The 24,887-nt window shown below is 38.4% G+C and overlaps 1 protein-coding gene across 1 annotated transcript in view; it reads right to left on the bottom strand.

The window, feature by feature from the left end:
- LOC113219872 (E3 ubiquitin-protein ligase UBR1-like) overlaps positions 1–24,887 on the bottom strand; it is a 158,939-nt gene that overhangs the window by 57,312 nt on the left and 76,740 nt on the right. The window contains exons 22-32 of the mRNA XM_026447937.1: positions 23,903–23,955; positions 22,694–22,796; positions 21,534–21,582; positions 20,982–21,136; positions 18,870–18,969; positions 17,116–17,216; positions 12,623–12,709; positions 11,167–11,348; positions 4,641–4,846; positions 3,212–3,305; positions 1,939–2,088 (exon numbers count right to left, since the gene is read on the bottom strand). Of these exons, the coding sequence (XP_026303722.1) occupies positions 1,939–2,088; positions 3,212–3,305; positions 4,641–4,846; positions 11,167–11,348; positions 12,623–12,709; positions 17,116–17,216; positions 18,870–18,969; positions 20,982–21,136; positions 21,534–21,582; positions 22,694–22,796; positions 23,903–23,955 (1,280 nt within the window). The remainder of the gene's footprint in view (positions 1–1,938; positions 2,089–3,211; positions 3,306–4,640; positions 4,847–11,166; positions 11,349–12,622; positions 12,710–17,115; positions 17,217–18,869; positions 18,970–20,981; positions 21,137–21,533; positions 21,583–22,693; positions 22,797–23,902; positions 23,956–24,887) is intronic.

Genomic DNA, 24,887 nt, shown 5'->3' with positions numbered 1-24,887 from the left:
ACTTCATTAGACTACTGTGAGAATTAAATAAGATAATGCAGCATTTGCTTGGTAGAATGCCTAAAATATATTAGTTACTCAAATCAAGGATAATTCTTTCTCATGTTACCAAATATGTTGAAGAAGACAATTTCAATTTAGGTTTATCAATGACATGGAATAGTAGAGATCAGAACAACTCTTTATTTATTTATTTATTTTTGACACAGAGTGTCGCTCTGTTGCCCAGGCTGGAGTGCAAAGGCATGGTATCGGCTCACTGCAACCTCCGCCTCCCGGGTTCAAGCAATTATCATGTCTCAGCCTCCCGAGTAGCTGGGATTACATGCATGTGCCACCACGCCAGGTTAATTTTTGTATTTTTAGTACAGATGGGGTTTTGCCATATTGGCCAGGCTGGTCTCAAACTCCTGATCTCAGGTGATCTGCCTGCCTCAGCCTCTCAAAGTGCTGGGATTACAGGCGTGAGGCACTGTGCCCAGCCAAGGTTAGAGCAAATCTTTTTTTTTTTTTTTGAGACAGAGTCTCGCATTGTCACCCAGGTTATAATGCAATGGCTAGATCTTGGCTCACTATAACTGCAGCCTCCCAGGTTCAAGCGATTCTCCTTGGCTCAGCCTCCCAAGTAGCTGGGATTATAGGCACCCACCACCACACCCAACTAATTTTTTTGTATTTTAGTAGAGACGGGTTTCACTATGTTGGCCAGGCTGGTCTCAAACTCCTGACCTCGTGATTCGCCCACCTCAGCCTCCCAAAGTGCTGGGATTACAGGTGTGAGCCACGGCGTCCCGCCAGAGCAACTCTTTATATTGACCCTTCTGGCCAAACCTATCACCTTTGAACTTTTATGGGGACATAAAGGTATTTTTATCAACAAAACAATTTTCTTTAGCAGAATTTAGGTTTCTCATTACAAATTCATTGCATTTTAAAGCAACTGAAATAATATAAATATTATAGTACTGTCATCCTCGTGTAGAACAGTGAGAATATAGAAATACGTAATTAAATTTCCAAGTTGTCATACAAAAACTAATAATTTGCTGTTAAATTCCATTTACAGATAAGAATATAAAAATTTAAAAACTCAGTATATAAAATATATCAGAATATAAAAATTTAAGAGATATATATAAAATGATATATATATATTATATATATAAAATGAATCTAGTGTTTTTATTTAATTTTTTTAGTTAACATTTGTCCACATCTCTAGAGCTATAGCATTTGGATCTTCAGAAAAATGAAATTAAAAATAATACAAAGATCATTAGAGCTATCAGACTCCAACTGGCAACTCTAATGATGGCAAAGGGCCATATGAAAGGAATGAATTTTTTTTGCATCTTTTCTCCTTTTGTGAGTGCTAAGGCAGAGGTCAGAGTTCTATTGCTTTAATGGCTGCTGGAAAATATAACCACAATATATAGATTTGAGTAAATAAACATTATAGTTCTCTGAAAGTCCAAAAAAATTAGGCTTTTGATCACATTTTAAAAGTATAATACAAGATATAAAATGAAAAAGTATTAATCCCTTTAAAGAATAAAAAACAGTTATCTAACAAAAACAGGCACAAATTAAAGAACTAAAGACAACTTTCTATTTGTTTTTGAGACAGGGTCTCGCTCTGTCACTCAGGCTGGAGTGCAGTGGCGCAATCTCGGCTCACTGGAGCTTCAATCTCCTGGGCTCTAGTGAGTCTGCCACCTCAGCCCCCTCAAGTAACTGCGTCTACAGGCATGTGCCACCATGCCTGGCTAACTTTTTTATTATTATTTTTTGTAGAGATAGGGTTTTACCGTGTTACCCAGGCTGGTCTCGAACCCCTGAGCTCTGGCAATCCACCCACCTCGGTCTCCCAAAGTGCAGAGATCACAGGCCACTGCACCTGGCCAACTTTTTAAAAATTAACCAAAACATAAAATTTACCTGTTTATCTTTTGAGGTTGCAAAGGAATAATGGGGATCACAGTATTGCACAGAGATTTGCAAAGAGGGCAAAGATATTCTCCACTTTCCAAGTCAAAAAGGTCCACATGAATGCGCTGCTGAGAGCTCAGCTGTACAGCTTCAAAATACCTGCAAAATTACAAAGCCACAGGCCCATTTAGAACTACACATGCATCTCTACATGTGTATCTCTACTTGCTCTAATCCAAGTTTTAAAAATCTAGAATTTTTGCCTCAATAAACATCTTTAGAACATACATGCAAAAACACACAAGTTGTAATCACAGAAGAAACAGGTTGCCTATTATTTTGGGAATAAATTGGAAAATACATCAGAGCAGATATAAATTTAAAATAAGTTTATTGAATCATAACTCATCTCTTGCCTCAAAAGCATGGTGATACAGCATGGACACTACTTTCCTCAGTTTCTAATGATGAACTGAAGTAGTGAGGGCTATCTTGGAAAAATTATATATTGTAATCTAATGCCAAATGGGTAAACTCTACACAAAAGATTTCTCAGGAATTACATTTTTGAATTTTTGTATTTTCCAGAGATAGAACGAGAACTTCTTGTCCTATTCATCCTATTCTATTTCAAAGGTACTTTTCACAGCAGTATGTTTTGAGGGAAATTAGATTTTTATAAAGATTACTTATTATTTATTTGTTGTATTTGTTAATTTTTTTGAGACTACTCTTGTCTCCCAGGCTGGAGTGCAATGGCGCAATCTCGGCTCACTGGAACCTCCACCTCCTGGGTTCAAGCGATTCTCCTGCCTCAGCCTCTTGACTAGCTGGGATTACAGGCATGTGCCACCACACTCAGCTAATTTTTGTATTTTTAGTAGAGACAGGGTTTTACCATGTTGGCCAGGCTGGTCTCAAACTCCTGACCTCAGGTGATCCTCCCACCTCGGCCTCCCAAAGTGCTGAGATTACAGGTGTGAGCCACCACGCCCAGCCAATCATTACTTTTTTTTTACATGAATACTGATGAAGAGTAACTGATTAGTTTATGGAGAGCAAGCACAAAGGAACAGTGAAAATCTAAAGTTGGTAACTTTACACACCACTTTCCAACTTTGATAATAATAATTCATGCAAACAGAAGTAGTAATTAAAACTGTTTCAGTCATTCAAATAAGAAGAAAGGAAAGAAGACATGAGAAAACATGCCTTTTTGTGGCCTTGAGTGAACTTCAATGTTCCTATTCTCTTTCAAGAACATGTCAGAAGGACAACTTACTTCTGCCAGCACACTGCATGCATTACATGACCACAGCTTCCTGTATAAGTTCCATATGCCAAGTCTGGATCCATGAAAAGTGGGTCTAGGGTTTCTGGTACAAGGTATAAAAAGGAGGGAAAAAGAGACAGGTTATCAGGTCTAAAGTCTAATCACAAACTGTCTTAGGAATGTCCAAGCAAAGTGTCACAATATCATAATAGGAGGATATATAGTAACAAAAAGAGAAAAGTAATAGTAACAAAAGAGAAAAGCATAAAGCTAACCTGTCAGATACGATTCTAAACATAGTATGGATTAATAACTCTATCTTTGATTTATTTTTTAACCTTGAATATTGGGTTTAATCTGCAATATCTTGGTTATTTAAGTGATTTTCTATGTTTCCAATATAATTTACTTTTTTAATTTTAATAGTAATTTGATAAATAATAATTTTAAGGGATACTTAGGGGAATTATAACCTCATTTAAAAAAGCACAGATGGAGGATTTCAAATTCTGGTTTCATCACTTATAGCTCATGGCCATGGGTAAGTTACTTGACCTCTCTGTGCCTCGGGTCCTTCATCTATAAAATGGAACCAATAGTGATAACTAACTCATAGGGCTATTGTAAAGATTAAGTAAATACACATAAAGCACTTAACAAGTGCCTGGCAATGTTAAGTTTTCAATAAATGCTAGTCTTTATTATCACTATTATTCTAAGGAGCTTTTTTTGTTTGTCTGTTTTGAGATAGGGTCTCACCCTGTTGTGGACCACAGGCTCATGCAACCATGTCTGGCTAATATGTTTGTAGAGATGAGGTTTCGCCATGTTGCCTAGGCTGGTCTCAAACTCCTGAGCTCAAGTGATCCACCCACACCGGCCTCCCAAAGTGCTGGGATTACAGGCGTGAGCCACCACGTCTGGCCTATTCCAAGGGTATTTTAAAATAAGAATGATGCTAAAGCAGCTAACTCCTGATGTAACAAGTGCAATAAATTATCTAATTAGCATTATTGCCAAGAAAATGTTTAACATGATTCTAATCAGGAGGCAACTTAACAATCAAATAAATTCAGAATGTGATACATTATACAAAACAAGTGGCCTGAATTCTTCAAAAAAACTACTATCATAAAAAAAGGAGGGACTAATCTAGATTAAAATGGAGTAAAGGAAATATAACCAAAGCAACACATGAAATGTGTTTGGATCCTGAGTGGAAAAAAAAAGTCTAACAATTGAAGACATTTTGAGAACTGTTGGAGAAAAACTGATTTTATATTAGATGATATTCCTGGATTATTATTACTTTCTTAAATATGATATCGGTATGGTAGATATATAACCTTACTTCCAAATGTCTTTCAAATATTATTTTCTTTAATTACACAGGCATGAAAAGAAATGCACAAAAGGATATTTATTAAAGAATACATACCTCCTGAGAGTTCTATGGGTTTTCCCCTGTGCTGAGTCAAGGCAGTAGATTTCTGGACACAGGCAGATAATACCATGGCATTATTTTCTATTTTCACTTCTTGTTCTTCTTGGCAAAGGATGCACGTCAGCACCTCCTTTTCAGTAACAGATGGACCCCGTTTAGGACCCAAGGCAATTCTAGAGTAGTCACTGACTGCTGGGGTGCTACCAAAAGAAATGACCAGAAATGAGGACACATGTTTTGGTCACTTGTCTTCATATTTTGGTAGATTTTAAAAGTAACTATAGGCAAGAAATATAAGAAAGATAATAAAAATAAAAATGATATTTAGCAATATTAAGTTAAAAGCTTCCCCCCTTCCTTTGTGGCTTTTATCAGTTATTTGCTTATTACAAAATACAAGTGTTGCTAAGTGCAAAAAAACAGATGATAAAATGGAATGTATATTATAATTTTATTTAATTTACTATACCAATAAGCTGGGTTATTTTTTTTTCTGGATATAAAAGTAATACAGGGTTATTGAATAAATTTTGGGAAGTCTGTAATAGTATAAATGTTATATTCCCACAACCTAGAGATACCCACTAGTAACCTTGTATATTTCCTTCTAGTCTGCTTTCTATTTATAATATACTTCTTCATATAAATAAAATCACATTACACAGATTTACATCCTGCTCTATTCACTTATAGTTTCTTACATCATTAAAACTTCTTCAGAAACATTTTTAAATGGATGCACAGCTCTTACTATATGTGCCATAACAGTTTTATCCATTCTCTGTCATTAAGCATTTTGGTTTCTATTCTATTTTAGTAGCTATTCAAACTAAAATGATTCAGCAATTCTTAGAATCTACTCTTACTGACTGGGCAAAACTCAGGATCTACTGATGTGTACAATATTTAAATAATGGCAAATATTTACAACATGCTGATTGTGAAGCTAGGCACTGTTTCAAATACTTTACATGTTTACTCAATACTTAAAATAATCCTATGAGGTAGGTATTATTATTATGTCTAGAGCAGCTGCTGCAAAGATGTCTGCTGCGGCAGTGGAGGCGTGGCTGGGGCAACGTGTTCCATGGAGCCCTTGGGTTGGGAACAGGAGGGAGCCCACCCCTTCCGAGTTTGTGGGGCAAGAGCTCCGCACTCCCAGGCACAGCTGCAGCTGCCCAGCTCAGAAGTGCCTGTTCTGAGCCTCTCCCCACTCCCAACACCCATTCTGATTTTGGAGCAAAGTTGTGGCCAAGCCTGGGTGCTGCCGTGGCCCGGCCAGGTGTGTGCACACTTGGGGCAGTACTGACACGCCAGCCCCCTGCTGCCTTGGCCCCTCTGGTCTTCGGGTGCTGATAAGCATGGAAGAAAGGCCAAGGGGAAACAGGTGGCTCAGCATGGGCCTGTAGATGCCCCTTGGCACAAACAGCCAGGGAGTTGTGGATGACATGTTGATGGCAGCAGGAGGAAGACAGGTTCCTGGGCAGAAAGGGGTGGGTCCCCAGTGAAGTCCCACCTTCAAACCAGGAATGGCCTGAAGCCCGGGGACTGGTATGTCAGTTACAGGTGGAGTCCACAACCTGGAGTGAGAATTTATGGTGCTTTCTCCAGATTTGTCTATGGACCAATCAGCACGCATTTTCTCCCTTCTGAAGCCCATAAAAACCCCAGACTCAGCCAGACTCACATGGGGACTACCAGTTGCAGGAAGGAGCAACCCAATTCAAGTCTCCTGACTCACTGGGATGACTTGCCTGTGGAAAGGCAACACCCATTTTGGATCTCCTCTCCACTAAGTGCTGGACACTCGCTGGGATGACCTGCCTGCAGAAAGAGCTACCCACTTGGGGTCCCTAGAGAGCTGTTCTGTTGCTTAATAAAGTAAAGCTCTCCACCTTGCTCACCCTCCAGTTGTCCGTGTACCTCATTCTTCCTGGATGCAGGACAAGAACTCAGGAACTACCAAATGGCAGGACTGAAAGAGCTAGTAACACAAACAGGGCTGAAACGCCCACATCTACCACTTGCCATATTGCAGGTGACAAGGAGAGATAAGCTGTGGTCCTTCAGGGAGCCCAGACCTAGGGGCTCCCTGAGCCAGGGCTGTGACACTCTCTTTGGGGCTTCACAGTCTCTGGCATCTCTGAGCTTCCAGGTGCTACCACATTCCCATTGTCCAGACACGAGTCCCCATAGCAGAAGCTGCTGGTGCATATGATTCAGGTGCAGGCTTGCACAGAGCTGGCCCCTGTCCCAGTGCTGAGAGCTGCCTGCCCCGCCGCAGCAGCCGGCGTGCCTGGCTGTGCACAGTGGCTGGACCCTGCAGGTGCCCGCTCATGCACCCCTGGTCACTCCACACCTGGCTCACCCTTGGCAGGCATGAGATCCAGGCTGGTAGTGTGAGCCAAGTGCAGCCTGCTGGGTCAAGTAGGCAGGATGAGCCCAGAGAGACTGAGCAAAATTCTGGCAAAGGTGCCACTGGCCACAGAGGTTTCTGGCTGGAAAAGCAACACCCTAAGGATCCTGCGACACTTCCACTTTTCAGATGAAGAAACTGAGGCCTAGTGACAATAAGAGACTCACCCAATGACTCCTTAATAGTATGTAGCAGAGCCAGGATTTAATCCAGGTAATCTAGGCTCACCATCTACGCTCTGAACTACTCTGCAATATTGTCTCTGTGCAAGAAGCTCCCTGAACTATGGTATATCACTGAACAATAAATAAATATTCATCATCATTATAAATGAACTTACCTAACAGACAACACTCTGCAGCTTTTTGTTTTGTTGTTTTGTTTGAGACAGAGTCTTGCACTGTTGCCAGGCTGGAGTGCAGTGGCGCGATCTCAGCTCACTGCAACCTCTGCCTCCCAGGTTCAAGTGATTCTCCTTGCCTCGGCCTCCCAAGTAGCTGAAATTACAGGCACCTGCCACCATGCCCAGCTAATTTTTTTGTATTTTTAGTAGAGACAGAGTTTCACTATGTTGGCCAGGCTGGTCTCAAATTCCTGACCTCGTGATCTGCCTGCCTTGGCCTCCCAAAGTGCTGGGATTACAGGCGTAAGTCACCACAACTGGCCTACTCTGCAGTTTTTAAAAGGTGGTAATTATGTGGAACCATCTCCTAGGAGGCATCTAGCAATAAATTATGAAAGGTTTACTTATTGATTGTCACAAGGTACTAGTGGGCACAGGATGCAGTCCCACAATTCACAGGACAGTACTGCATGAAAAAAAAAAAAAACAGCTGCGTAAATGCCAAGACTGAAAAATGCTGAGCTCGTTTTGTATATAAGAACATACATAGATTTCCAAGGCATAATACAGAGTGAAAATGGGAAGTTGTAGAGTGATATGTACATAATACTATTAATGTAAATAAAACCAAAGGCTGAATGACATGCTATAATTTCTGTGGCTACATGGCTACATATATTTGTATTAATAACATAGGAAAAATTCTGGCAGATACACATAAAACTTATAACCAGAGAACCTCTAAGGAACAGAAAGAAGTCCAGGATTTGGGCTGGTGCTCAAATGGAACTTTAGCTTTATCTCTGACATTCAGCTTTCAAGAGGAAAATTATTAATGTACCTATGTAATATGGCCAGGCACAATAGCTCACGCCTATAAGTCCAGCACTCTGGGAGGCTGAGGTGGGAAGATCATTTGAGGCCAGGAGTTCGAGACCAGCCTGGCCAACATGGTGAAACACCATCTCTCTAAAAATACAACAACAACAACAACAACAAAATTAGCCAGGTGTGGTGGCAGGCCTCTGTAATCCCAGCTACTCAGGAAGTAGAGGCAGGAGAATTGCTTGAACCCAGGAGGCGGAAGTTGCAGTGAGCCAGATCAAACCACTGTACTCCAGTCTAGGTGACAAAGCAAGATTCCATCTCGTGTGTGTGTGTGTGTGTGTGTGTGTGTGTAAAACTATGTAATTAAAATTTTGGCTGGGTGTGGTGATACACGTCTGTAGTCCCAGCTACTCAGGAGGGTAAGGCAGGAGGATCACTTGAGCCCAGGAGTTTGAGGCTGTAGTGCATCATAATTATCCCTGTGAAGAGCCACTGCATTCTAGCCTGGGCAACACAGTGAGACTCCATCTCTTAAAAAAAAAAAAAAAGAAAAAAAGGGGGTTTAAAAAAATATGAGAGAATATATTTGAGACTTTGGGATAGGAAAAGCTTTCTTAAACAAAATATTAATACAAAAAGTTAAAACTCTAAAAGACTGATAAATTTGTCTTTATCAACACTGCATACTTCTCTATGGCTAAACCCCATAATTAAGGTTAAAGAAACAGGTACAAAATATGGGAAACATATGTAACAAAGTATTAATTTTAAGATTTATATAAGTCAATAAGACAAGAGCAAAGCACCCAATAGAGATCAATAGAGATGGGCAAAGAATAATAATAAGCAATTCCCAGAGGATAAAATGTAAAACGTCAGTGAATAATCATATGAGAAGATGCTCTACCTGGTACTAACTAGCAACTGGGGAAATTCAGCCAGATTGGCACAAATCTGTAATTTTAATAACATTACATGTTTTCAAGCATTGAAAATAGTTAAGTATTGGTGAGAACAAAGTAAACTGGGCACCTATATACACTATCAGGAGCAGAAACTGGTAAAACCACTCTGAATGGAAATGTGGCCACATCTATAAAAATTTTAACTCAGCCCTTTCCCTTACCGGACTCCTTGACTAAGTACTTGCAGAGTTGCACAAGAAGACACATACAAAAAGGTTCCCATTAACTGTAATAAGGAAAAATTAGAAGCAACCTAAATGTCTAAAGTCAGATAAATAACCTCTATATAACCACATGAGAGACCACTATGCAGCAGTCATAAACAATGATGTAGAATCTACACTATAGAGTGATACGTACTGATATCCAAAGATTCCTAAGACATTGAAACAGCAAGCTGCAGACAAAATGTATGGTTAAAAAAGAAAAACCACTAGAAAACATGAAACAAGCCTCACTATTTCTTCATGTACTCATGTTCATAAATGCATAGAAAGAGGTCTAAGAACAGTGGTAATTTGTAATCATGGTTACGTGTGGATAAAGACCAGTAATGCAAAGATGGTCAAAGGGGGACTTCCTGCATTATTTAAATTGTTTTCAATAAGAACACATTAAAAAATCACATGTCCAATCAATCAGGCAATAAAAATAAATAATGAAAGCATTAAGGCCATAAATGAACTCTGAGTACACCTTTACTTATACCTTCTTATTTTATCGTCAATAGTTTCTTTCTATTTCTAAATAGTATGTTGTTAATATACAATATCTAGAGATGGGACTTTGGCTTGTCATTTAAAATTTCCAGTTTTATTACAATATAGTCAGCCAAGGAAAGCATACCTTCATATCTTTTTATTTTTAATCACTAATATAATCATTATTCTTTATGGTCCTTGTTAGCATACTCAGCTTCAAGACTAAAGATACAGATCAGATAGGATGTAATGTGCCTACTATTATTCCAAAAGCACAATTTTCTAAAAGTATCCACAACATTTTTTTTTTTTTTTTGAGAAAGTCTTGCTCTGTTGCCCAAGCTGGAGTGCAGTGGCATAATCTCTGCTCCCTACAACCTCTGGCTCCCAAGTTCAGGCGATTCTCGTGCCTCAGCCTCCCAAGTAGCTGGGACTCAATGCATGCATAGCCACAACCAGCTAATTTTTGTATTTTCAGTAGAGATGTGGTTTTGCCTGTTGGCCAGACTGGTCTCGAACTCCTGACCTCAGGTGATCCACCCGCCTCAGCCTCCCAAAGTGTTGGGATTACAGGCGTTAGCCACCGCTCACAGCCCACAACACATATTGTTTTAAACAGCAGTGAAAGCTTGTCTTAAAAAAGGGCCAAAGCTGGTACTTCCAGTATTTTAAATTTCTTGGAATGCTTTTCAAAGTAACATTATTATGTCTCCTCCCTTTTCTCACTGTATAATAGCCTAGACAGCACAGCTCAGAAAATTAACCAATTTCTCTAAGAGCATACCACAGTCAGAACTCAGAAAACCAGATTTACTGATTCCAATTCCAAGGTACTATCCATACCTGTAGTTATAGGCAATGTCTTTCTTCTCTTTAAGAAAAAAAGAAAAACTCGCATAAGCCACCTTTTTCAGGCAAAGAATTTGTTTCCAGTATGTAATAGCTGCAGTCATTTTTATTAGAAATAACAATGTGAAATAAGGGAACTGATGTGTAAATGTGTACCTAAAAGTGCTAATGCATACAAAATAATGGGTTTTTGTGCATAAAGGTTCCTAACATAACTTTACCGCACACTCAATGCATTTATCAGTATAAAATTACATTCAATAAGTACCTTAAGAGTCTTCACTCTGACCTTTCTAGAATGAAAATAGTTGAATTTCTCTTGCCACAAAATACATTTTAGGAAAGCATAATTTAAAGTGACTATTTAACTTTTCCTCCAAAAATTGAGTTGGTAATTTTTGGGTTTGCTTTATTTTACCTCTCTTCCTCCATAATGGAGTCTTCTTTCCCAGGCATTTCTGATGTATTGTCATACATGAGTTTATGAGTTTCAATGAAGTTTTTCTGTAAGGCAGACATCTGAGCCATGATCTTCTGGCGATGTAGCCTAGCAGCTTCAGCTTTTCTTTTTCGTTCTGCTTTTTCTTTATCGTGAGTAATCTGGGTATTAAGAAATGACAAATTTAGGTAAGATCCACTGTTAAAAATTTATATACGCTGTTTGGATGAAAAAATTCCTTAGAATAAGATTCTGAAACTCTGATTACCCCTTACATCCTGGATTCAGTTTAACGTCTCAAAACTAGCATTACAGGCTGCATGACATCACACAACTAATTATTCCTCTAGTTATTTAAATAATTTACTGTAAAAAGCTAAGAACTTTAAATATCCAATTAATTGCCTTTTATACTCAGTGCAGGTACATTAAGAAATAAAATTGGATAAAACAAAATTTCAAAATCATTTGTCAATCACTTAATCACTGACAATTTAAATAATCTTGATTTCTAACAGTTACTTCTAAATGTACTGTTAAAAATGAGAACTTTAACAACTTTTTTAACTTTAACAATATTACTGAGATACATTTGGTGCATTTTAAATTTCTATTCAAATTTACATCCAGTGTGTTTTACTTTTAGGAAGAACACGTAATAACCACAAATAGTATTATTCTAATAATATAAATATTAGAATCATCAAAACCCGATTCACTGTATTATAGAAATAACACAAATATTATTGCATTTCATTGAATCTAAGATGTACCACTATCTTATATTTCTCTAAAAAATGCTGTTGATGAAAGTCATTTATTGTGAGACATATCCCAATTTAAGTCACTAAAATATATTAAAAGCTAATAAAATATGGTATTTCAGTTTTTTGTTTTTGAGATGGAAACTTGCTCTGTCACCCAGGCTGGAATGCAGTAGCGTGATCTTGGCTCACTGAAACCTCTGACTCCTGGGTTCAAGTGATTTTCGTGCCTCAGCCTCCTGAGCAGCTGGGACTACATGAGCACTCCACCACATTGGGCTAATTTTTGTATTTTTATTAGAGACAGGGTTTTGCCATATTGGCCAGGCTGGTCTTGAACTCCTGACCTCAAGGAATCTACCCACCTCCGCCTCCCAAAGAGCTGGGATTACAGGAGTGAGCCACACACGCTCAGCCAAAATATGGTATTTCTAATAGAGCTCTACTATATACCAATTTCTCCTGTTTTTGCAAAATACAAAAATTATACTGCATTGTCACGTACCATTAATCCCCACAATATAGAAACATAATGAATAAAAGATGAACAGATCTCATGTACTTTATACAATAAACAGGTTTCTCCTAACAAAAAAGCAGCAGCTCCCTTACACCAGTAAAGTTCAGAGATAGAATGTCACCATTACTACAGTGTTATTACAGTGTCATACCTCATCATTCTTAACAGATTCTGATCCTGATGTGGTTGCTACAATTAAACAAGATTTTTCTCTTAATCGCTTCACTGTGTCAAACATCTGTGAAAAACAGATGAAACGTTAAAAGAGTTAGTTAGACCGTTAGACTGACCAGGAACAGAAACATCCACTAATTTAATTTTGGCATCATATCTCCAAATGTCTTTCACTTAAAACTATTTCAATATATGAAGGAAAAAAAAGTGACTCTGTGACAAACACCTCCCCTGGTCAATGAGCAATTCAGCTGAGGAGGCCACTGGTAGCACGATCAGCTGATTCAGTAGGCTGGAGGCATGCCTCTGTTAGCTTTCAAGAGATTTGTCAGGAAACAAAAATTTTTTAAATTTGAAATAACATTTTTGTGCAAAAACACATAAAAACAAAGACACAAAATGGTGATTGCTCTTTTGGAGGCAGAGGCGGGGTAATCTCAGCACTGTGGGAGGCCAAGGAGGGTGGATCACCTGAGGTCAGGAGTTAGAGACCAGCCTGGCCAACATAGCAAAATCCTGTCTCTACTAAAAATACAAAAATTAGTCAGGCGTGGTGACCCATGCCTGTGATGCCAGCTACTTGGGAGGCTGAGGTAGGAGAATCGCTTGAACCTGGGAAATGGAGGTTGCAATGAGCTGAGATCGTGCCACTGCACTCCACCCTAGGTGACAGAGCGAGATCCTGTCTCAAAAAAAAAAAGACAAAGATACAAAATGGTCCTCCTCTCCCTGATTGCAACACCTCTATCAGAATATATAATTTTTATATTTACATCTATTTTCATAAAAAGAGATGCTACCATACATACTGTTTCACATATCCTCTTTTCACTTAATCATTTATCTTCGGGGACATTTCTTTTTCTTTTTCTTTTTTTTTAAACAGAGTCTTGCTCTGTCACCCAGGCTGGAGCACAGTGGCGCGATCTTGGCTCACTGCAAGCTACACCTCCGGGGTTCATGCCATTCTCCTGCCTCAGCCTCCTGAGTAGCTGGGACTACAGGCGCCCACCACAACGCCTGGCTAATTTTTGTATTTTTAGTAGAGACGGGGTTCCACCTTGTTAGCCAGGATGGTCTCGATCTCCTGACCTTGTGATCTACCCGCCTGGGCCTGCGCTGGGATTAAAGGCGTGAGCCATCGCACCCAGCCTATCTTCGGAGACATTTCCACAACAGCTTACACAGAACTGCTTCATTCTTATTAACAAAGGTCATGGTTTCAGCATGAATACGTTCATTAATTCATTCATTAATGCATTAATTCATTCATTTGACAGAGTTTCACTCTGTCGTCCAGGCTGGAGTGCAGCGGCACAATCTTGGCTCACTTGCAACCTCTGTCTCCCAGGCTCATGCCATCTTCTCACCTCAGCTTCTCAAGTAGCTGGGACTAGAGGCACACACCACCATATCCTTGGATAATTTTTATATTTTTCGTAGAGATGGAGTTTTTGCCACATTGTCCAGACTGGTCTTGAACTTCTAGGCTCAAGCAAGCCACCCACCTTGACTTCCCAAAGTGCTGGAGCTATAAGTATGAGTCACTGTGCCCAGTAAAATTTATTTATATTTTGAAGGAACCTTGGTCTCATGAGGAAAAATTTCCCAAGATGAACACTTACAACATAGCTTTAAATCGACCATCTGGATAGAGTATCTAATGTTTTTAACAGCAGATACGTATGCTTTTACATATTTTGATAATAAAATTTAGTATTCTAATTGAAAATGAATTTTCAGGACTAGATCTGCAATTCATAGCACCATCTCTATGGGATATGAACATTGAACTAAATGGTACCTCAACGGACTTTCTTAATAGTTACCTACTTTTGTTTGATTTTATATCTTAAAATAATATTGGCTAGTTTGACACAAATACTAAATATTCATAAAATCTACTTCAAGAAGAATTTTAATAATATCATTATCTTATAGTTACATCGTTACATCATGCTTAAGGACTGTTTCTAATTAAGTAGTAAAAAGAGCTGCCCTCTTATAGCTGAAAGTATAAATCAGTACCAAGATTTCCAATTGACAAGAATGTGAAAAATAACTACTCTATACATTCTAATTATCAAAACAATTCTTAGTAATAAACATCAGAATATCTTAATGAATGCAATGAGTGCAGAAGCTCCATAATCCTGGTTTCATGTTTTTTGTTTTTTTTTTTTTTGAGACAGAGTCTCACTCTGTTGTCCAGGCTGGAGTGCAGGGGCGCAATCTTGGCTCACTGCAACTTCCGCCCTCCGAGTTCAGGCAATTCCCCTGCCTCAGCCTCCTGAGTAGCTGGGATTACAGGCGCCTGCCACCATGCCCAGCTAATTTTTTTTTTTTTTTTTGGCAGTTTTAGTAGAAACGAGGTTTTGCCATCTTGGCCAGGCTGGTCTGGCCACTACCGATCTCGTGGTCCACCCATGCCGGCCTCCCAAAGTTCTGGGATTACAGGCGTGAGCCACCGCACCCAGCCAGTTTCATGTTTCTATGTGGAGGTTTTCCATTCAAGTAACATTCCTGGCGTCTCTCTCCCCTGCTTATTTAATTCACTTGTCTCCAAAGGCAATGCTATCTACTCAATAGTTCAAGAACCAAATCCAGGAGTCATTTTTGATTTCCTTTTTTCTGAGACAGATTCTTGTTCTGTCACCCAGACTGGAGTGCAGCGGTGCGATCTCGGCTCACCGCAATCTCCACCTCCCTGGTTGAAGCGATTCTCCTGCCTCAACCTCCCGAGTAGCTGGGACTACAGGCGTGCACCACCACGCCTGGCTAATTTTTGTATTTTTAGTAGAGATGAGGTTTCACCATGTTGGCCAGTCTGGTCTCGAACTCCTGACCTCAGGTGATCTGCCCGTCTTGGCCTCCCAAAGTGCTGGGATTAGCCACCGTGCCCAGCCTCATCTTTGATTTCTTCATTTCCTTCATCCCTCCCATTAGACTGATGAGCAAGTACTACAGATTCTATCTTCATATACCGTCAAGATACACCTTAATCGGCCAGGCGCAGTGGCTCAAGCCTGTAATCTCAGCACTTTGGGAGGCCGAGATGGGTGGATCACGAGGTCAGGAGATCGAGACCATCCTGGCTAACATGGTGAAACCCCGTCTCTACTAAAAAAAATACAAAAAAATAGCTGAGCGAGGTGGCAGGCGCCTGTGGTACTCGGGAGGCCGAGGCAGGAGAATGGCGTGAACCCAGGAGGCGGAGCTTGCAATGAGCTGAGATCACGCCACTGCACTCCAGCCTGGGCGACAGAGCGACACTCCGTCTCAAAAAAAAAAAAAGATACACCTTAATCAGTTCAGATTCTTACTATCTGCATCTTAGCCTAGGTCATGCTTATTTCACATCAAGATTACTGCAACAGTCTCCTAACAGTTTCCTTACTTCTATGCCTATTCCCCGTAATCCATTTATTCCACAGCAGTCAACACCATCTTGTACAAATATAGATTAGGTCACTTAAAATCCGCCAGTATTTTCCCATTGTGCTAAAAAAGTATCACTTTATGCTGACTTATAAGGACCTACAAGATCTGGCCCCCGGCTGCCCCTCTGACCTCACTGCCTACTTTTCCATCCCTCACCCATTATGTTCCAGCCATACTGGTCTTCTTTCTGGCCACCACAGAGCTTTTGCACTGCTGTTCCCTCTTTCTGGAGTACTCTTCCAGACTCTTCTAAGACTGACTCCATGTCATTCAGATCTTAGCTCTAATGCCGTATTTTGAGAGAGGCCTTCCCTAATTACCCAAAGTAAGCCCTTACTCATCTACTGAATTACTCTGATATTTTCTTGTTTATTTATTTGTTTAATGTCTGTCCCTCAACTACAGTATATGTTCTATGATAGTGAGCACCTTGTCTGTCTTGTTCCATCTAGAAATCTATAAATGAGCATGGCACATGGTAGGTATTCAGTAAAGTTGACTAAATAATGACAAAAAAAAATGAATAAATCTTAGCTTATTTTTAAAACTACACTAAAATATAGGAAAATAGAATTATTAACATAAAGAATTAAGTGATTGTGAAAACCAGTAGTATGGCCGGGTGCGGTGGCTCAAGCCTGTAATCTCAGCACTTTGGGAGGCCAAGACGGGTGGATCACGAGGTCAGGAGATCGAGACCATCCTGGCCTACACGGTGAAACCCCGTCTCTACTAAAAAATACAAAAAACTAGCCGGGCGAGATGGCGGGCGCCTGTAGTCCCAGCTACTCGGGAGGCTGAGGCAGGAGAATGGCGTAAACCCGGGAGGCAGAGCTTGCAGTGAGCTGAGATTGCGCCACTGCACTCCAGCCTGGGCGACAGAGCGAGACTCCGTCTCAAAAAAAAAAAAAAAGAAAAAGAAAACCAGTAGTAAATGGCTACAATGGTACAGCGGTTTAATTTTGGAGGCAAGCAGAGAATTCTTAAATATTTAAACCAAGATATGATCACTTTACTTTTCTAGTTTACCTGAAGTATCCACGTTATCATGTCCTTCTGGCCTTCTAACTGGGGAATTCCTTTGAGTTTTTCCAAAAGCATTTGTATATTCATGGCTGAACTTCCCAATCCTTTTTTAAAACACAAAATCACACATCATAAATAAATACATATAGTCATCTCTTGGTATCCTCAGGGAATTGGTTTCAGGACCCCTATGGACACCAAAATCCACTAATGCTCAATTCCCTTACATAAAATGGTGTAATATTTTCAAAAATCTATATACATGCTTCTGTATGCTTTAAATCATCTCTAGACTACTTATAATGTCTAATACAATGTAAATGCTATGTAAATAGTTGTTAGATAATATTGTTTTGGGAATAATGACAAGAAAAAAAATGTCCGTACATGTTCAGCGCAGTGACAACCACCCTTTCCTTTTTCCCTCTGAATATTTTCAATCTGTGACTGGTTGAATCCCTAGATATGGAACCCACAGATATGGAGAGTCAATTATGTCCTCATAATTATATACAAATTACAATTTCTAGTTAATGTTATTTACATTGATAACCAAGGTTTGTGAATCAATCCCTTAACTACATTAATTTTTCAATGGACAAATCTGCAATTATATGAAGTACTGGGTTATAATGACATGATCTACTAAATTTAAAAATGAGTTTAAGTCTCTCTCTTACATCTTTTACTGGCACTGCTAAGTGAAAGCTACCCTAAATATCTGTCTCTGGTCTTTTCTCTGCTTTACTCAATATCTAAGCAAAAGTGCTTAATGAGAAACAAAATTGCCAAAAATATTGAAGTGGGGGATGTCATATCCATAAACTGAATAGGTTTTTGATGTCTTCAGGGATCTAAAGAATACAGCATGTAAACAGAAAACATTTGTCTCCTATTGCTTTTATAATCAACATGCCTGGAATGTGCTTTGAAAAAACTATCTTAGGCCGGGCGCGGTGGCTCAAGCCTGTAATCCCAGCACTTTGGGAGGCGGAGACGGGCGGATCACGAGGTCAGGAGATCGAAACCATCCTGGCTAACACAGTGAAACCCCGTCTCTACTAAAAAATACAAAAAACTAGCCGGACGAGGTGGCGAGCGCCTGTAGTCCCAGCTACTCGGGAGGCTGAGGCAGTAGAATGGCGTGAACCCAGGAGGCGGAGTTTGCAGTGAGCTGAGATCCGGCCACTGCACTCCAGTCTGGGCGACAGAGCGAGACTCTGCCTCAAAAAAAAAAAAAAAAAAAGAAAAAACTATCTTAATCAGGTAGCATTTATTAGAAATCTAATTTAAAACTATCCTTTTCTTCCAAGTTGAATACAATGCAAAAATGAATACATTATCATTCAGATTTCTATCATTTAAAATTCAGAAACATTAATATCTTATTAAGACATGTCACATGAATGCTATGGTTGACACAGCAGCAAATATTTGATAATACTGAGATAAGGAATTAAAGTAAAAAAACACCAATATATGCAACCAAAAAAAAAAAAAAACAGTGGGGAGATCATGTAGTAAAAAGATTGTAGTAAAGACTACAGTAAGGGATTTAAAAATATATTAGTATACTTGAAAATATTAGTTACAAACTAAGAATGATAGGAAAAAAAATTATTTCAGGGTTACCTATGTTTTAAGGACTGACAGATTAAAACTCTGTAAGATATAAACTTTCAGGTTTGACAAACTAAAACTCCTTAAGATCTAAACTTTCAATGACAAATGTGTTGAAGAGTGATACTCAAACATACTTGAAGCCTTATGATAAAAGTCAAATGTTACTTCTTCTTCAGGAGCTTTTTGAAGCTGTTGCTTCTCTTCTAGTAAACCCAATGCCAGAATATGAAAAGCCTGAAGGAGGAAAATAAGAGATCTTTAAAATTGAGCTTCTTCAGGTAAATATATTTTTAATTTAATTTTTATTTTTTTCAGAGACTGGTCTCACTCTGTCACCCAGGCTGGAGGGCAGTGGGGCAATCCTAGCTTACTACAGCCTTAAGCTCTTCGGGTCAAGTGATCCTCCTGCCTCAGCCTCCTGAGTGGCCGGGGACTAGAGGTGCACACCACCATGCACAACTAATTTTTTTTCGGGGGGCGGGGGGTAATAGACCGCGTCTCACTATGTTGGCCAGGCTGGTCTTAAACTCCTGTGCTCAAGTGATCCTCCTGCTTCAGCTTCCCGAAGTGCTGCAATTACAGGTATGGGCCACCATGCCTAGCAAGGTAAATCTATTTTAAGTAGAAGTATACAAATAAGAAAGCTGATAGGTAAAAAACATGCAAAGGTTTCAGCAGTTCACACTAAGCAGTTTACAGAAAGAGAAATGATGAATACACATAAGAAAAATGTTCAACCTGGCCCGGCGCTGGTGGCTCACGCTTGTAATCCCAGCACTTTGGGAGGTCAGGGCAGGTGGATCACCTGAGGTCAGGAGTTCGTGACCAGCCTGGTCAACACGGTGAAACATCGTCTCTACTAAAAATACAAAATGAGCCAGGCATGGTAATGGGCGCCTGTAATCCCAGTTGCTTGGGAGGCTGAGGCAGGAGAATAGCTTGAACCTGGAGGCGGAAGTTGCAGTGAGCCAAGATTGTGTCACTGTACTCCAGCCTACTCCAGCCTGGGTGACTACAGTGAAACTCCATCTCAAAAAAAAAAAAAAAAAAAAAAAAAGTTCAACCTCACTTAGAGAAAAATGAGTTGAAACAAGATCATCCTATTTTTCACCTATTACAGTGGCAAAAATTTTGGTGTTTAATAAAATATAGAGCTGGCATAGGTATTGGGAAGTAAGCACTTTTGACCATACTGGTGAAGGGAAAGTAAACTGGTACATTTTTGGAGGCCAATTTGAAAACATCTACCAAAAATGTAAAGCCATATACCAACTACTAGGAATTAGTATGACAAATACACTCCCTTAAGTATGCAAAAATATTTGTATAAGAATGTACTTTTTATTGTTCTTTGTTACAGCAAAGACCTAGAAATACCTGAATGTCTATTAATAGGAGACTACTTAAACACATTATATCCATATGATGGACTATGCAGCTATCAAGAATAAGTAGATCTATATGTGCTAATGTGCAATGATTTCCAGAATATACAAAACTTTAACAATGCTTATGTCCTATATAGCATACTGGGACTCAGTGAGAGAAATTTTAACTTGATTTCAAACATATCTCTACAGTTTGAAATTTACTAGAGAATGTATTTATCAGTGTTACAACAAAAATTGAGGTACACATAGGGTAATGACAGCATTTAGAACCTGTAGACCAACAATACTCAAAGGAAAATAATTAGTTAGGCAGGTATAAATAAACATGGTGTTACAACTACCATGACGTGGCATAATTAAGTAACATGTATTTATCTATAACAGTAACAAGGAAAAAGAGCTGCTTTCACATTAGCTAATTCTCCTACCTCTATGAATAATTACACTTTTATCCATTTTACTAATGAGAAAATTATTATTTGCTCCTTAAATAGGAAGTGGAGAAACCCAAGACTGAAGTCTAGACCTATCTTCAAATCTTTATTAAACTGTCTCCTTATAATTCAAGTAAAATTAAAAATCATGACACAATAACAACATGTCAATTTATTAGCATAAGTACACCTGTTTTTGTTTCCATGGGTTTTATTAAACAGAAATGGTTCCTAAGAGTAAGGATGCTAAAAACACGAGAACATATCACCAAAAATGTGTGCTGTCTGTAAGCTATTTTTAATGACCCCCACATTTCCAGTGCTCTAGATGTGGTTCCAACTGAAGTCAGATCTGAGATCTTCTCCAGATCCCCAAGAACTCTAGGACTTGATGTAGAGAAAATATTTCAGGTAAACAAACCATTTGGAGCATTCCTTCAGTCCACAAGTTAGAATCTGTGTCTATTGCCCGTTCAAATACGGTCCTGAGAATGTACATCATGACATCACAGTTGAGAAGGTTAATCACTTTGCTGAAAGCAGGGCAGAATTCAGGAGGTGGTGGTGGTGGCAATGCTATAGGAGGTGGGGAATGGATGGGGAAAGAGACAAACAGGTACATTTTTATTTGGGTTATCCTACATACTAAATTGCAAATGTCAAAAAATAATAGGTTACATGCAAAACAACACATGCTTTTTTGCTACCTTTCCAGTACTGAAAATATCAATGTTAAGTGTAATGTAAGTACTATATCAGTCACCCAAAATGAACTACATTTGCTATCAATTTTAAATTCAGTCACTACTGATATATACCATATCTTAATATGTGAATAAGAAACAAAAAGCTCTTTGCACTTCCTTGAGCTGTCCACTCTCAAAGACCAACAAAAACAAAAAACTATAAGCTTTGCTGATACAAAACCACAGAAAATAATCAAAATGAGTCAATTCAGAATCTCACTTTTTACCTTCATCTTTGTTCTCTTGTTTTCGCCTTTTCTTTTGCATATGTTCAGCCTATAAAAAAAACTATCATTAAATATACTGCTTCGCAAGCATGAAACAAATGAAATACTTTAAAGCAATCAGGAAAGACCTAACCACCTATTAAAATACTTTGTATACTGAAGCATGTATTCAAATGCCTCTTTGGCCTAGAAACAAAATGGTGTTAGTTTCCTAGAGAAAACTAACGCAAAATAGATGAGGAATATCCCTGGTCAAAAACTTAAGTCTCCATTATTTTCTACTGAAAATATTTACTCAGTACCTATTATGTACAGGGTACTGTGCTATGAGCTGTAAAGTATTTACTTTATAAGGACAAAGCCAGACATTACCTTAACATGATCAAACTTAACATGATCCTTCATGGGACAAAAGGACATATGTGCCTAATAATGGGATGCAATGTATCACTTACATAGTATTCTTGCCAAAAACTGTTTTGTTGAATCTATTTGGTATTCTATAGAAATGCTGATGTTATGAAAGAAAAAGATGCAAAAGAATTATCTTCTAAATTAAAGGAGACTATTGGCTGGGCGAGGTGGCTCACGCCTGTAATCCCAGGATGTTGGGAGGCCAAGGTGGGTGGATCATTCGAGGTCACAAGTTTGAGACCAGCCTGGACAACATGGTGAAACCCCGCCTCTACTAAAAATACAAAAATTAGCCAAGCATGGTGGCATGTGCCTGTAGTCCCAGCTACTCAGGAGGCTGGGGCAGGAGAATCACTTGAACCTAGGAGGTGGAGGCTGCAGTGAGCTGAGATCGTGCAACTACATTCCAGCCTGGACAACAGAGTGAGGCTCCGTTTCAGGAAAAAAAAAAAAAAAGACTAAAGAAACATGACAAGCAAATGAGGGTGTGATGATGAAGTCCATGATGCTTGATTGAATCCTCTTCCCAAGAGAGCTATTAAGGACATATGTAGTATAATCAGGAAAATCTGAATATTGCCTGTATACTAAATAACATTACTGATTCAATTTTAATTCTTGGGTGACATAATGCCCTCTATTAATAAGAACCAGCATGAAACTATAGAAAAAGAAGAAAATTTTCTGTGGAGTTAGAAAGCATAAAGCATTTAGGTTTATTTACTGAAAAGGATACTTTTTTCTACCTTGCTATGCTGGGTTTTGGAGTAATGATAAAAGTACATATTGAAGTCTTTCAATGATTCATCTTTTAGTTCATAAACTCCATGGCCTGATACACCTGGTTTCCTAAATAGATGGAATATAAAAGATGAACTGCAGTGTTCTTGAAGTATAAAATACAGACAAAATAAAAACCTAAAAATTAATCTAGAGGTCAAATATACAGAAAAAAATTATGTCTCATTTAGCTTATGAAAAATTCCATTCCAATAATAAAACTAAAAACCTACATTGTGAACACAAAGCCTGATAACAGCTAAGTTGTGTTTTATAATAATGAAATTCAAACAAATCTGGAGAAGTTTGTTTTATACTATCTAAAACTGATACCATGCCCTATCTCTAAACCTTCTTAGAGATTTAAGAGTCTCTGATACCTAAAGGTTGTCGGTTCAACTATAGAACATTTCATTGACCTTAGGCACTTCACTGTCTAAGGTCATATCTAAAACAGTAGGAAGACATCATAACCTTAGTAATTTGCAAATGAAAACGTAGTACTGAATCCTTTATATAGTACTACAAGGAAGATCATTAAGGTCAAAAGGAGTACTCCGTATTTGTTCTAAACATTAAATAGCTTTTGGTTTCTATCCAATCTCTAAGTCGAATATTTCAATGAACATTACTAGATCATAAGAAAAGCTATACCCTATTTTAAAAGTTATTTGAAACTAGTAATGTATCTGTAAACACAATACTGCAACAAGTAGAAATTCACTATCAGTATCGATTTTTCAAATTTCAAAGATTAATACAATCAAATTTTTATTTCCATTTTATATACTCAAATGAAAATATTATAAAATAGTTTTAATTCTACTAGAGAAAAATCCAAAATTAGCATATAAAATTTTATAGAATAAATGAAATCATGGGTTCAGATTAATGGGAAAGAGAGTATCAGAAAAGTTCATTTACTTACTATCTAAATAAATCATCTAATATCATAAATGAGTATTTCTTATTCACTTGCCAAAACCACTCATTTTTTTCAACAAACAGGTGCTAAGTGTCTACTGCGAGCCCCTCATTGTCACCCTTTCTAATCTATATTCCATTCTTATTCTTGGGAGTTCAGGTAAGAACTTCAGAGCTTCTACAAAGTATCCAAAGTACAAGAACAAAGATCAATCTACCTTTTAGAATAAACATAAATATTAAGCACTTACTTAAATGTGGCCACTTTGTTTATGACATTCTCTAAGCCAGTTTCATTATTTTCCTGTTGAAACAATATTTTTGTCATTTTTACCTTCATATAATGACTTCCACTTCATTGTGAAGTGAAATAAATTTTCAACTGCATCTCTGAAGTACTTTGTAAATAATTTTTAAAAGTTCAATTTCCACTATTAAAAAATTAGGTCTAAAACCAATTATCTATGTTTTGGGAGACCAACTTCGTAAGAGATAAGATGTATGTATAAACTGTTTAAGAAAGGTTATCTAAGTTTGCTTTCATATGTGTGTATAAGTACACACATACATCTACAGCATACACACACAGTATTACCAATACTTCAAAGAAAAGAAGCTCTTCTTTATGTAGTATATTCATCACCCCCATCATATGTACATGCCCATGCTATACTAATCCCTAAAACCAAGGTAACAAAATTAATGAGCTCCAACTAGTAATCTATAGCAATACACATGTCTAGATGTCCTAATCTACTTTCTGCAAATATAGTTAAGTTTTTTTCTGATTGACCTGATCTTTTCCTTAAACAGGGAACACTATTTTTTTACAAAGCCATTTAAAATTAAGATAAGGACCCAGTCAAACTACTACAGTAAGCTCAGATTCCTGCAGTCTTGTAAAGATAAGAAATGTAAACTTCCTTAAAAATATATATACTTGGCCAGGTGCAGTGGCTGACACCATTAATCCCAGCACTTTGGGAGGCCGAGATGGGTAGATCACGAGGTCAGGAGTTCAAGGCCAGCCTGGCCGACATAGTGAAACTCCGTCTCTACTAAAAATACAAAAATTAGCCGGGCTTGGTGATGCACGCCTGCAGTTCTAGCTACTCAGGAGGCTGAGGCAGGAGAATCACTTGAACATGGGAGGCGGAGGTTACAGTTAGCCAAGATGGCAGCACTGCACTCCAGCCTGGGCAACAGATCGAGACGCCGTCTAAATATATAAATATA

The sequence above is a fragment of the Piliocolobus tephrosceles genome, unplaced genomic scaffold, assembly GCF_002776525.5.
Source record: "Piliocolobus tephrosceles isolate RC106 unplaced genomic scaffold, ASM277652v3 unscaffolded_110, whole genome shotgun sequence".
In the NCBI taxonomy this organism is placed as follows: Eukaryota; Metazoa; Chordata; class Mammalia; order Primates; family Cercopithecidae; genus Piliocolobus; species Piliocolobus tephrosceles.
The sequence above is the reverse complement of the archived record's forward strand: the minus strand, read 5'-3'. Positions and strand labels throughout refer to the sequence as shown.